Source organism: Salmo trutta, chromosome 22, assembly GCF_901001165.1.
Source record: "Salmo trutta chromosome 22, fSalTru1.1, whole genome shotgun sequence".
Classification (NCBI taxonomy): Eukaryota; Metazoa; Chordata; class Actinopteri; order Salmoniformes; family Salmonidae; genus Salmo; species Salmo trutta.
This window is the reverse complement of record NC_042978.1, coordinates 43,320,406-43,334,713: the sequence shown is the minus strand read 5'-3', so window position 1 is coordinate 43,334,713 and position 14,308 is coordinate 43,320,406. Positions and strand designations below refer to the sequence as shown.

Genomic DNA, 14,308 nt, shown 5'->3' with positions numbered 1-14,308 from the left:
TCGGATTTTGCCTTTAAAATAAAAGTCCACGGTAAAACGTAAATATGTGTATGATACAAAATCAAACATTTGTTTGACATTAGAACATGTTTTAAAACCCAAATGTCACTTAAATATGAACAAATAGGAATCACTGTTAATGTTTGGACAATTATTTTTCATATATCATGAATAAATACAGGATATTGACACTTTCATACTGTTACGTGAGACACTTTTATTTAGAATATTGTCGTTTTTGGTGTTGTTGTTGCTGACGAGACGCTGGTGAGAGGCAGGAAGAAGCCTCCCAAACTAGAGCTGTAAACGGCATATTTTATCACTAAATGTCATTATTTTGTATCTAAAGAAGGGACATAAACTTAGCACAATGTCGAAGAATACAGTGTCTAATCGATTCAGAACAGTAGACGTTGACGAATACGACGAGAACAAATTTGTTGACGAAGAGGATGGAGGTGAAAATCAGCTGGGTCCTGACGTGGCAGAAGTGGACTCGCTAATCAGACAATATCCTTTTATCCAGCTAGCAAAGCAATGTTTTTTTTTTTGCTCATTTGGCCAGTGTATCTGCCGGTTCGTTTGCATGCATTAGTGTTGGTGCTGCTGTAATTATGGTGCCAAGCGCCATCATGTCTCAACTGGCGAGGTGTGGTAGGGTTGGCAGCTGGCTAGCTTGTTATCTGTCGGACTCACTGAGGTATAATAAGAAGGTCTGAGTATATTAGGACTACTTGATATTGCTTGATTGCTAGATGATGAAAGCTGGGATAACATTGTTGAGAATGGTTCTGCCTGTTTTGGAAACGATACGAATGACAAGAGTACACGCTATTTCAGATGCACCAATTGATGTCAAACGTTAATACTCGTCTAGATTCAATTTGCCGGGAAGTGTGAATGTGCACAAGTAAGTAAACTCGCTGTTTCGTATGATTGAGGCTACTTATCTACAAGCATTGATAAGAAGGATTATTGGGGTCAATATCAATTCAATTTCAGCTCAAGATAACCTAAGTACCCCAATGAAGAACCCCAACCCTGTCTGGTAGTCACATTCCAGGGATTGTTTTACAACTCCTCAGAAAAGGGATATAACTAGCCGTTGGTTCCTTTAGATTCCCTCATATACCCTTCAGAGTAAGTTTTACGACAATGTCATCTGAGGCTTGTGATAAACATTGAATGGGGAAGTGGAGTTCAATGCCTTATAAGTCAGTAGCAGCGGGACGAATCTCTCTGCAGAACTTCCTGTGTGAGTGTTGAGAACCCGGCTTCACAAGGGGGCTAAAGGGGCCTTGCCCCCTCAGTTCAAACTTTGTACACCCTCAGTTTTTTGTTTTATGTCCCTAACGTTACATAAAAATAAATAAGAAGTTCAAATGATTGAGTGACAGGTTGGGGCAAAAAAAATCTCTAACTGTGCTGTCAAATCATGCTGAATACAACAGGTGTAGACTTTATAGTGAAATGCTTACTTACGAGCCCATTCCCAACAGTGCAGAGTTTTAAAAAGCAAGACACACATTTGCTAAATAAATAGGAAATAGTAACAATAATGCTCTCAATGGTGCAGTTGTAGAACTTTGAGGATCTGAGTGCCCATGCCAAATCTATTTATGGACACCGAGGAACTTGAAACTCTCGACCTACTGTACTACAGCCCCGTTGATGTGAATGGGGGTGTTCGGCCCTCTGTTTCCTGTAGTCCACGATCAGCTCCTTTGTCTTGCTGATGTTGAGGGAGAGTTTTTATTTTGTTGGTTTTTTTTTTTAACCCTTTTTCTCCCCAATTTCGTGGTATCCAATTGGTAGTTACAGTCTTGTCCCATCGCTGCAACTTCCGTACGGGCTCGGGAGAGGCTAAGGTCGAGAGCCATGCGTCCTCCGAAACACGACCCTGCCAAGCCGCACTGCTTCTTGACACAACCCGGAAGCCAGCCGCACCAATGTGTCGGAGGAAACACCGTACAACTGGCGACTAAAGTCAGCGTGCAGGCGCCTGGCCTGACAAAGGAGTCGCTGGAGCGAGATCCGGCCGGCCAAACCCTCCCCTAACCCAGACTACACTGGGCCAATTGTGCGCCTTCTCCCAGACACGGCGGGCTGTGACACAGCCCGGGTCTGTAGTGACGCCTCAAGCACTGCGATGCATTGCCTTAGTCGGCTGCGCCACTCGGGAGGCCCGAGGGAGAGGTTGTTGTGGATCTTTTGGAGCGGTATGCAAACTGGAGTAGGTCGAGTGTTTCTGGGATGTTGATGTGAGCCATGACCAGACTTTCAAAGCCTTTCATGGTTACAGATGTGAGTGCTATGGGGCTATAGTCTTTTAGACAGGTTACCTTGGTGTTCTTAGGCACAGGGACTATGGTGGTTTGCTTGAAACATGTAGGTATTACAGACAGTGTCAGGGAGAGGTTGAAAATGTCAGTGAAGACACTTGCCAGGTGATCAGCACATGCTCCGAGTACCCGTCCTGGTAATCCGTCTGGCCCTGCGACTTTGTGAATGTTAACCTGTTTAAAGGTCTTCCTTACATCGGCTGCGGAGAGCGTGATCAAACATTCATCCGGAACAGCTGGTGCTCTCACGCCTTGGTTCAGTGTTGCTTGCCTCGAAGCAAGCATAGAAGGTGTTTAGCTCGTCTCGTCGGCTTGCGTTACTGAGCAGCTCTCAGCTGGGTTTCCCTTTGTAATCCGTGATAGTTTGCAAGCCCTGCCACATCCGACAATCGTCCGAGCCGGTGTAGTAGTATTCAATCTTAGTCCTGTATTGATGCCTTGCCTGTCTGTCAGATGGCGTAGTAGGATTTCTTATAAGCGTCTGGATTAGTATTCTTCTTGAAAGCGGCAGCTCTAGCCTTTAGCTCAGTGCGGATGTTGCCTGTAATCTATGGCTTCTATTAATGAAGCCGGTGACTGAAGTGGTATACTCTTCAATGCCATCAGATGAATTCTGTGTAACTAGGATCTTCTCATATAGATCTTGTCAGCACAATGGACAGAGCAAGCCATGGTGTGTCTAGGGGGGCTATGGAAAGCCACTGGGCGGTTAGGTATGATTCCTTTTGGGTTTCCATAAAAAGTGGGAAAAACGCTTCTCATGTCTGTGGTAGGCTAAGTGAATAACGTCATACACCTCCGCCTGTAATATTTGCTTTTGATTTATAAGGGCGGGGTCAAGTTCGGGAGAGAATGCTCTAGTCTTGGACGATATACCGGGGCATTTCAAAATATCATAGGATTTTCAATACTATGCCACTGCTTATAACTGCTTATAACTATACGTTAAGGATAACTCTAAGACATTTAAGATGTGTAAAATAAATTATGTCCAGTTCAGGGGTCCAGCTTTGTATTTGGTTTGCTAAATTGCTACCTAAGTGGCTAGATTTCAAGATCAAGCTTCTTGGTTACAGCAGAGACATTCTAGCCTGAGTGCCAGTCTCTCTAGCTAACATTCCACTCCTTGTCATTGCCTTTTTCAAATATAAACATTCTATCCTTAATGAGCTCGAGGAGAACAGCGGAATTGATCCTGATTTGATAGCCCTCACTGCTATCCTCCAATCACAGGGATTATCCAAATATTGGAACTCTTTCACTTTTTTTTCTCTCCACAGAACACCTTGTTTTCCAGTTGCTAAGCAACCGTTGTTTTTTGTTGTTGTCCTGATCAAACCAGTCTTGTCAAAAGTTGCTAGCTCATTTCTAAATCCTCAAACTAAATACATACTGCAATTCCAACCACAAAACCTCTTTGCTTTGATTTTAAGCCTCAAATACAACAACTTGCTTTGCCAACATCGAAATGTTTGTTTTTGACTTTGTTATAATTCTAATTCTATTTTCGAGGCTCCACATGGAATATATAGAGTATATTAATGTTATTTCCAACAACCAATGAGCAACTCCGCCATAAATCCAGCTGCATATGTAACGTTGAGATTGCCGAAAGGCCAGTCTATTTGTCAATGACATGGATGGCAAGGAGTGGAATGTTAGTTAAAAAGACTGGTAACCCAGACTAGAGACATTTTAATGCCCTCCTGGATCGAGATCCTTGTTGCCTAAATTGTATTATTTTTAAATAGTGCCCCTTGTGTGCACTTCTGGTGATACTGTATACCCCGGTATGGTACAGAAACGATATGAACATCTGGATACCACCCAACCTGCTTCAACAAAGGCCCATGCGGGGAAGTTTGTACCCCCGCTTTGCCAAAGGGTTTGATAAAGGTTATTGGACAGTGTTTCGCGCCTGGGCAAAGTGTTCATCTGCCTCTGGGCAACTGTTAATGACGTATGGGCGCGTCTCTTCCCCCTATGGGCGCGTCTCTTCCCCCTATGGGCGCGTCTCTCCCCCCTATGGGCGCGTCTCTCCCCCCTATGGGCGCGTGTCTCTCTCTCCCCTATGGGCGCGTGTCTCTCTCTCCCCTATGGGCGCGTCTCTCCCCCCTATGGGCGCGTGTCTCTCTCTCCCCTATGGGCGCGTCTCTCTCCACTATAGGCGCGTCTCTCCCCCCTATGGGCGCGTCTCTCTCTCCCCTATGGGCGCGTCTCTCCCCCTATGGGCGCGTCTCTCCCCCCTATGGGTGCGTCTCTCCCCCCTATGGGCGCGTCTCTCTCCCCCCTATGGGCGCGTCTCTCTCTTCCCCCCTATGGGCGCGTCTCTCTCTTCCCCCCTATGGGCGCGTCTCTCTCTCCCCCCTATGGGCGCGTCTCTCTCTCCCCCCTATGGGCGCGTCTCTCTCTCCCCCCTATGGGCGCGTCTCTCTCTCCCCCCTATGGGCGCGTCTCTCTCTCCCCCCTATGGGCGCGTCTCTCTCTCCCCCCCTATGGGCGCGTCTCTCTCTCCCCCCTATGGGCGCGTCTCTCTCTCCCCCCCTATGGGCGCGTCTCTCCCCCCCTATGGGCGCGTCTCTCTCTCCCCCCTATGGGCGCGTCTCTCTCTCCCCCCTATGGGCGCGTCTCTCTCTCCCCCCTATGGGCGCGTCTCTCTCCCCCCTATGGGCGCGTCTCTCTCCCCCCTATGGGCGCGTCTCTCCCCCCTATGGGCGTGTCTCTCCCCCCTATGGGCGCGTCTCTCCCCCCTATGGGCGCGTCTCTCCCCCCTATGGGCGCGTCTCTCCCCCCTATGGGCGCGTCTCTCCCCCCCATGGGCGCGTCTCTCCCCCCCATGGGCGCGTCTCTCCCCCCCATGGGCGCGTCTCTCCCCCCCATGGGCGCGTCTCTCCCCCCCATGGGCGCGTCTCTCCCCCCCATGGGCGCGTCTCTCCCCCCCATGGGCGCGTCTCTCCCCCCCATGGGCGCCTCTCTCCCCCCCCATGGGCGCCTCTCTCCGCTATGGGCGCGTCTCTCTCCCCCCTATGGGCGCGTCTCTCTCTCCCCCCTATGGGCGCGTCTCTCTCTCCCCTATGGGCGCGTCTCTCTCTCCCCTATGGGCGCGTCTCTCTCCCCTATGGGCGCGTCTCTCTCCCCTATGGGCGCGTCTCTCCCCCCTATGGGCGCGTCTCTCTTTCCCCTATGGGCGCGTCTCTCTTTCCCCTATGGGCGCGTCTCTCCCCCCTATGGGCGCGTCTCTCCCCCCTATGGGCGCGTCTCTCCCCCCCATGGGCGACTCTCTCCCCCCTATGGGCGCGTCTCTCTCCCCCCTATGGGCGCGTCTCTCTCCCCCCTATGGGCGCGTCTCTCTCCCCCCTATGGGCGCGTCTCTCCCCCCTATGGGCGCGTCTCTCCCCCCTATGGGCGCGTCTCTCTCCCCCCTATGGGCGCGTGTCTCTCTCTCCCCTATGGGCGCGTCTCTCTCCCCTATGGGCGCGTCTCTCCCCCCTATGGGCGCGTCTCTCCCCCCTATGGGCGCGTCTCTCTCTCTCCCCTATGGGCGCGTCTCTCTCTCCCCCCTATGGGCGCGTCTCTCTCTCCCCCCTATGGGCGCGTCTCTCTCTCCCCCCTATGGGCGCGTCTCTCTCTCCCCCCTATGGGCGCGTCTCTCTCTCCCCCCTATGGGCGCGTCTCTCTCTCCCCCCTATGGGCGCGTCTCTCTCTCCCCCCTATGGGCGCGTCTCTCTCTCCCCCCTATGGGCGCGTCTCTCTCTCTCCCCTATGGGCGCGTCTCTCTCTCCCCCTTATGGGCGCGTCTCTCTCTCCCCCCTATGGGCGCGTCTCTCTCTCCCCCCTATGGGCGCGTCTCTCTCTCTCCCCTATGGGCGCGTCTCTCTCCCCCCTATGGGCGCGTCTCTCTCGAGACGCACAATTTTTTTTTTCATTGTGTCAATTGTTAGTCAGGTTTTATCAATGCCCCGTGAAATATATATTCATCAGTCAAATTACTGTTAATCTCAACATTTTCCCCCATTCATTTAGAATGTTTGGTTATAGACATTTTTATCATTCATTAAATATAATATACATTCATACCATTCTCATTCTCCAAGTGGAAACGTTTTTTGGAGAGCTCACAAACTGCGCAACACTTTAGGTTTATTTAATTGCATTTACCAGTTTACTGTCAATTTCTTTGTTTGGAGAGCATGTGTCCTGTTTCTCTGTCATGTTTAATGTTGAGTGAACACGCGCACTTCAGCGTGCATAGATATACCTGGCCTGCACGCCAAGAATAGGTGTGGCTAAATTGATCTTTTGAATGCTGACAAGTCCAAACATTTTATATACACTACATGACCAAAAGTATGTGGACAGCTGCTCGTCCAACATCTTATTCCAAAATCATGGGAATTAATATGGAGTTGGTCCCCCCCCTTTGCTGCTTTAACAGCCTCAATTCTTCTGGTAAGTCTTTCCACTAGATGTTTGAACATTGCTGCGGGGACTTGCTTCCATTCAGCCACGGGCATTAGTGAGGTCGGGCACTGATGTTGGGTGATTAAGCCTGGCTCGCAGTCGCCGTTCCAATTCATCCCAAAGGTGTTTGATGGGGTTGAGGTCAGGGCTCTGTGCCATATTGAAAGTCACTGAGCTCTTCAGTAAGGCCATTCTACTGCCAATGTTTGTCTATGGAGTTTGCATGGCTGTGTGCCTGATTTTTATACACCTGTCAGAAATGGGTGTGGCTGAAATAGCTGAATCAACTCATTTGAAGGCGTGTCCACATACTTTTGTGTAGTGTATATTTGTAAATATCAGCATAATCTTTGAAACACAGGCGCTGTGTAAAAAATCCAACACTTATTTGCACCTTTACCTGCCTGCCTCCTGCTAAATCTTTGTCCTTACTACTGCTAGAAGGCCCCTATGTTACGCTACCAATTTCTTGCCAACCTGTATCTTCAAAAGCACTCAATGATCTTGGAGTCTCTGGATTTGAACTTTGTTTATAGTGTGATATAAGCAGAGTTCAGTATAATTCCAACGCAAGAAACCCAAAATGTTTTGTCCCCTGGCCGATTTCAATTGCCCCCTTAGTCACTTTATTCTGCCTCCGGGTCTTCTGTGTTGGTGGGTGTAGCCAGAGATAATGGATATAATGATGAGATGCTTGTGTCTCCGCTCTAACAATGGGATTTGTTGTCCATCGAGCGGAAGGGTGGGCTGTCAAGCTCTCACCTATTCCTCTCTTTGGATTGGTGGATACATCTCGTTATTTGAATACTTATTTTTCGATGAGCAGTGTTGACGTTAACCTCCTGTAGTCAGTCGAGAGCGAGATGCTGTGCTAGCGTCATGAATATGCGAAGACGGCCTTGAATTTCATCAGGGACAACAATGATATAAAGTTCTCAAAGTTACCAGGATGTTACATGTATCACCTTTATTAGGGATGCACGATATATCGGTGAGCATATCGGAATCGGACGATATTAGCTAAAAATGACAACATCAGCATCGGCCCAATGTCTAGTTTAACGCTGATGTGCAAAACCGATGTCAAAGCTGACGTGCATACCTATATACCTATAATAACATAGGTAGATGACGTGCATACCATACCTATATAACGTAGGTAGATGACGTGCATATCTATATAACGTAGGTAGATGACGTGCATATCTATATAACGTAGGTAGGTGACGTGCATATCTATATAACGTAGGTAGATGACGTGCATATCTATATAACGTAGGTAGATGACGTGCATACCTATATACCTATATAACGTAGGTAGATGACGTGCATACCTATATACCTATATAACGTAGGTAGATGACGTGCATACCTATATACCTATATAACATAGGTAGATGACGTGCATACCTATATACCTATATAACATAGGTAGATGACGTGCATATCTATATAACGTAGGTAGATTACGTGCATACCTATATAACGTAGGTAGATGACGTGCATATCTATATAACGTAGGTAGATGACGTGCATACCTATATAACGTAGGTAGATGACGTGCATACCTATATAACATAGGTAGATGACGTAATGATGCCACGTAAAATACAGAACAAAAGCAGAAAAATACTAAGCGCACACTTCCAATAACTAAACTAGTTCAAGTTGAGCAGTCTTTTGAAAGAGTAAGAACATTTCAGCGAGACAACTCAAAGGTGAAATCCATTAACGCCAAGATAATGGAAGTCATTATACTGCTTGCTATGGGCGTCACGACTAACATTTGGACGAGCGATGTCAGCCCCATGAGCATGCTGAGTCTGACAGCACAGTGGGTCGACGAGGATTTCGCACTGAGGAAAGCCGTATTGCATGCTCAAGAATGTACTGGTTGTCATACCGCTGCTGCCATTTCAATGGCATTTGAGAACATGTTTGAAACATGAACACACTCCTAGCGCCATTTGAACAACTGAATGGAGAAATAAGCTCATCAACTGTGTCTGCAGCAGATGTGATACCCTCTGTCATGGCATTGAAACGCCTCCTCAACAAAACTGCCCACACAGACCTTGGGGTTAAAACTTACAAAAGTACTCGAGGCTGTGAACAAGTGATTCGGTGGTATTCTCTCTGAGCCTCTTTACTGTGTCGGCTCGATGCTATGTATAAGGATCGCTACTTCGATGCAGACAAGAAACAGGGTTTACGTGAAATGTTACATACACAGCTGGACAAGATGGAAACGGACACAGTGACAGTGCGCACCGAGGAAGAGAGGCCACGGACAGACAGAGCTGACACTTCACTGCTTGACATGTATGATGAAATCCTGGTTGAGAATGAAACGACTGAACAACGAAACAGCAAAGCAAGTAAGTGAAAGAAATAGGTTTTGATTATGTTTTACTGGAAATGGGGACACACGTAAATGCCAACAAAATAACTTTTTGGTGTGTGTGTGTAACTTGTATTTAACTAGGCAAGTCAGTGAAGAACAAATTCTTATTTACAATGACAGCCTACCCTGCCAAACCCGGACGATGCTGGGCCAATTGTGCTCCGCCCTATGGGACTCCCAATCATGGCCGGATGTGATACAGGCTGGATTCGAACCAGGGACTGTAGTAGCGCCTCGTGCCTTAGACCGCTGCGTCCGTGTGTGTGTGTGTGTGTGTGTGTGTGTTAACTATTTAACTGTACTAGAATGCTTAAAAGGATCCAACCATAAAGGATCCAACCATAAAGGATCCAACCATAAAGGATCCAACCATAAAGGCTGCTAAAATTTTTAATATCGGTATCGCTGTTATTTTATTTTTTTGGCAAGGAAAATATCGAATATCGGCCAAGAATGTCACATCGGTGTATCACTAACACTTATATTTCTACAATTACATAAGTTTGCAGACACTGTTATCCAGTGAGTCTTACAGGAGCAATTAGGGTTGAGTGTTTTGCTCAAGGGCACATCAACAGATCTTTCACATGTCAGCTCGGGGATTCAAACCAGCAACCTTTCGGTTAACCGCTAGGCTTCCTAAGCATTATGAAACTTCTTTTAGATCAAATAACCGTCACGATTAAAAATAGCAATTTGTTTTTTTGTCTTGACCAAATTCGCCACTCTCTCATTGCCCCCATTCAAAAATCCTCACTTTCCTAATAATGAATGATCTGCTTAACGTGGACAGATTTTGGGCGGAGTAAACCCTCTCGCTTCCTGTCTGGTGTAGCCGGGGGGGTTTTCATTCAGACCAAAACCTCAGCAAACCGTTTTAAAACGCTTTGCAGCGGAAAGTGCAGAATCCGTTTACTCCAAACGGAAAACGAGAGTTTCTATTGGACAAATTCATTCTGTTGGCTTCTGTTTGATTCCTTTTGGTTTCTAGTAAATACACCCCAGATTGCTTGTCTGTTCAGTAGCTACATACACTGAGTTGTCAAGTGTCTGATTGAATGTCACAGTTTGCTATCAATGTATTGATGTGATTTGAATGGCCATGTATTGATATGATGTAATGGTTCTATTTTATTTTCCAAAGACAAGGTTAGGGTTGATTGGACAGACAGTTGTTCTAGGACGGTGTTATAATCCAGACTACCAGATATTGTCCACGTTGCCTCCTTAACCCCTCTCTGCACAGGGAACCTGATGGAGGCCTTGCAGGCAGTCCTGAAGAACCCACCACTCAACACCAAGAACCAGAACGTCAAGGTGAGTCTGGAAGAAGACTTACAATGAGCTGATATGTGTCTGACTTCCATTTAGGCCCACATCAACATTAGGTCCACCTAATGTATTTAGTAGAGTCTTAGCCTACATTCATGGTTCCTATGACTATGTCGTAGCTTCTTTTGACCTGTTACTAAGTTGGGTTCCCTGGAGATTTCTTTGCGTACATTCTAGGGGAACTTTATTGTGTTTTGTCAGGACTGTGCAGAGGGCCTTGTGTTGAAGGTGCTGAGTGCCTTTAAGAGCAGTGACGTAGAGAAGGGGGTCCAGTCTCTGGATAGCAACAGAGTGGACCTGCTCATGAAGTACATCTACAAAGGCTTTGAGACGCCATCGGATAACAGCAGTGCCGTCCTGCTGCAGTGGCATGAAAAGGTACTGCCATCGACGCGTCATATGTTTTACTGTCCTTGTGGGGACCAAACAATTGATTTCCATTGAAAGTCCTATTTTCCTTAACCCTAACTTCTAACCATAAACCTAACCACTAATCCTAACCTTAATTGTAAACCTAAACCCTAAGCCTAAAATAGCCTTTTTCCTTGTGGATACCGGTGAGTATCCCCACTTGTCTGAACGTTCTTTGCTTTACTATCCCTGTGAGGATAACAAAAAACACACATGTAAATTAGACTTGATAAAAGTACTGCCATACACACACTAATTAGACTTGATAAACACAGTTGCATATGATAAGGTATGTAAGTGACATGGCATCCCTTAATTTCCTTCCCCTCTGTCCCAGGCTCTATCTGCAGGTGGCCTGGGATGCATCGTTAGAGTACTAACAGCCAGGAAGACTGTCTAACTAACAGAGGAGGAGAGGAGCCATGTTCTTCACAGCGACCGTCTGCTCTGGTGCACATTAAAACACAAGGAGGATATCCAGTAGGTCACAGAGGAGATCCCTCCTATCTGTCTCTCTTTTCACATCTCACTTCCCTCTGTCTCCCTGCACCGACACACACACAGCTGTTTCACACATTCACCCAAACACATAAGACATGCCAAATTGGCATCGTTTTTAGTATTTTTACTCCATTCCTTTCCTTCCCTAGACCCTCAAACACACACCAGCACAATGCTACAGAACTCTTCTTATGTATGTATGGCTTTGTTTCTCTCAGGAAAAAATCGATTTTATAACTCCTACTCTATAACTGCTACTCTTTTTTTATTAAAGCTCTGTTAGGCTGGTGTCTTTGTTAAAAAGCTGATCAGAGAATTCCTAATGGAACAAAAGCTTATAATTCCACAGAAAATCCCTAATTTTCCCTTCTGTGACCCGTGGGGGCAGAGGGAGGGAGGCTCCTGAAAAGCACAGCCAGAGATGGAGCGGGTGGGGGAAGTTTTCACCAGCAGGGGTGGACCAGCCATCCTGCCTGCCCTAGTTAGGGATTAATACCCACGATGCATTACGGCCCCCTTTACTACTAGCACCACTGTTATTAATCCTAGACTGTGTTCCTGTAAAAACACTACCCTACCACTTAGCTAATATAAAGGGCATGCAGTCTAAGTGGTGTCCTAGTATGGTGAGATCTATGCCTATTCCACAGTGTTCTCTCACTCACTGAATCACGTACAGGACGTTATCATGTCAGACTGTTGTAATATTGTTTAGTAAGGGATGCATTTGTAGTGCTTCCAGGACATAAGAATAGTTTTACTAAGGACTAGGGTTGCAAACTTTCAATAAATTCCCTGGTTTTCCAGAAATCGTGTTTGTAGGATTCCGGATTTATTCCCTCTTGATTCTGGGAATCCTTTCGCATACCTAGGGAATTTATTTAAAGTTTCCAGAATTTTCCAACCCTACTAAGGACCCATTCATTCATCTATGATTATTAGTATTTTGACTAGCAGGGAATTTGCCTTGGATGTATTCTTTGCTCTGTCTCTGTTGGGCCACATTCCCTCACCAGTATATTTTGTATGCCATCACTGCTAGTCAATCATGGTGTATCTTTCAAGACGTATTATTTTAATTTAACTAGGCAAGTCAGTTAAAAACAAATTCTTATTTACAATGGCGGTCTACCGGGGAACAGTGGGTTAACTGCATTGTTCAGGGGCAGAATGACAGATTTTTACCATGTCAGCTCGGGGATTCGTTCCAGCAACCTTTCGGTTACCGGCCCAACGCTCTAACCACTAGGCTACCTGCCACCCCCACATTTAACCTGTGTTTGTTAAAGTGTCATGGTTTTTCTATTGTGATTTGTAAATGGCACTTTGGGTCTCTTCCTGATAATTGATCAGTATTTTAAAAAGCCATCAGTGTACAAATCATTAAGAACACCTTCCTAATATTGAATTGTACCCTCAGAACAGCCTCAATTCATCAGGTCATGGACTCTACAATGTGTTGAAAGCATTCCACAGGGATGCTGGCTCATGTTGACTCCCATGCTTCCCACAGTTGTATCAAGTTGGCTGGATGTCCTTTGGGTGGTGGACCATTCTTGATACATGGGAAACTGTTGCGCGTCAAAAACGAGCAGCGTTGCAGTTCCTGATACAAACCGGTACGCCTGGCACCTATTACCATACCCCGTTCAAATGCATTTCATATTTTGTCTTGCCCATTGTCTCAAGGCTTAAAAATCCTTCTTTAACCTGGCTCCTTCCCTTCATCTACACTGATGAGTGAAGTTGATTTAACAAGTGACTACAATAAGGGGTCATAGCTTTCACCTGGATTCACCTGGTCAGTCTGTCATGGAAAGAGCAGGTGTTCATAATGTTTTGTACCCTCAGTGGGCTTGCATTTCTTTTGTATAAGACCAAGTATTTGAAATATGAACCCAGGAAATGTGTTTGGTTGAAATACTAGCATGCATTAGATAGGACAGTATTTTGTGGTGCACAACCAAACACTTTCCCTGGCTTTTGTGTCATTCATTGTGGGACCCAGAACTCTCTGTCTGCTTTATCTGCCTTTACTGGTAGATCACATTTGTTGCCAAAATAGCTGATTGCTTTTCTGAAAGTTGTCTGTTTTGAACTGAAACTGCCACTTACATCCATGTTCTGAGTAGCCCTTGGGAGGTGTTTAGATAACCCATGTCAACTGAACTATCAGGACTTGCAGATAATGGTGAAATATGTACTGTATCATGTTTTTCATGATTGATGACATAAATTAGCCCCGTTTTTAATAAATTGACATGAAATTATGGCTTTTGCTCATTCTCGCTCTAAAAAAAACCTTGCTACAGTGTAATTGATGAGAAGTAAAAATTGTCCTTAAGTTTTTTTTTTTATGTTCTAATTATTTACGTTCAAATCGGTGTCTTCTGTTCATTCCTCCCAAGCCCTTATTGTTTGAGAATCACTATGTGTTTTATCTCTATATCCGAGTCACAAATGGCAGCCTATTCCTTATATACGGCACTGCTTTTGACCATAGCCCTATGGGCCCAGGTCAAAGTAGTGCACTATATAGGGTTATGGGCCCTGGTCAAAAGTAGTGCACTATATAGGGAATAGGGTGCCATTTGTGATGCAACCTGTCTCTGTAATAAATCATCTATGGGGAAACCACATTTTGATTAATGATGACTTTTTTTTTTTTTTTTTAAATATGTGTGGATTTCTTCTTGTTTTAATAATCTCATCAGTGGTGATACATTAGTATCTGTTTTTATAATTATGCAGTTGAAATGTTCAATTGCAAAAAAATTGTAAGGAACATATCAAACTGGTGTACAAACTGCCTTACTCGATAACAATATTCCTTTGTTTGTGATTAAATAATATAAAA

General features: G+C 45.7%; 1 protein-coding gene across 1 annotated transcript; it reads left to right on the top strand.

Moving 5' to 3' along the window:
• Window positions 1-237: 237 nt before the first annotated feature.
• Window positions 238-12,559, top strand: arpc5b (actin related protein 2/3 complex, subunit 5B). Its single transcript, XM_029708064.1, has 4 exons — window positions 238-510; window positions 10,452-10,524; window positions 10,741-10,917; window positions 11,288-12,559. The coding sequence occupies exons 1-4, from the start codon at window positions 371-373 to the stop codon at window positions 11,348-11,350; spliced, it is 453 nt and encodes a 150-aa protein (XP_029563924.1). The 5' UTR covers window positions 238-370; the 3' UTR covers window positions 11,351-12,559.
• The last annotated feature ends 1,749 nt before the right edge of the window (window positions 12,560-14,308 follow it).

Excerpts from the sequence above, each read along its gene's own strand:
- arpc5b (XM_029708064.1), top strand. The coding sequence starts at position 371 with ATGTCGAAGAATACAGTGTCTAATCGATTCAGAACAGTAGACGTTGAC. Across the intron at positions 10,525-10,740 it reads CCAAGAACCAGAACGTCAAG|GACTGTGCAGAGGGCCTTGT; the intron begins GTGAGTCTGGAA and ends GTGTTTTGTCAG. Across the intron at positions 10,918-11,287 it reads TGCTGCAGTGGCATGAAAAG|GCTCTATCTGCAGGTGGCCT; the intron begins GTACTGCCATCG and ends CCTCTGTCCCAG.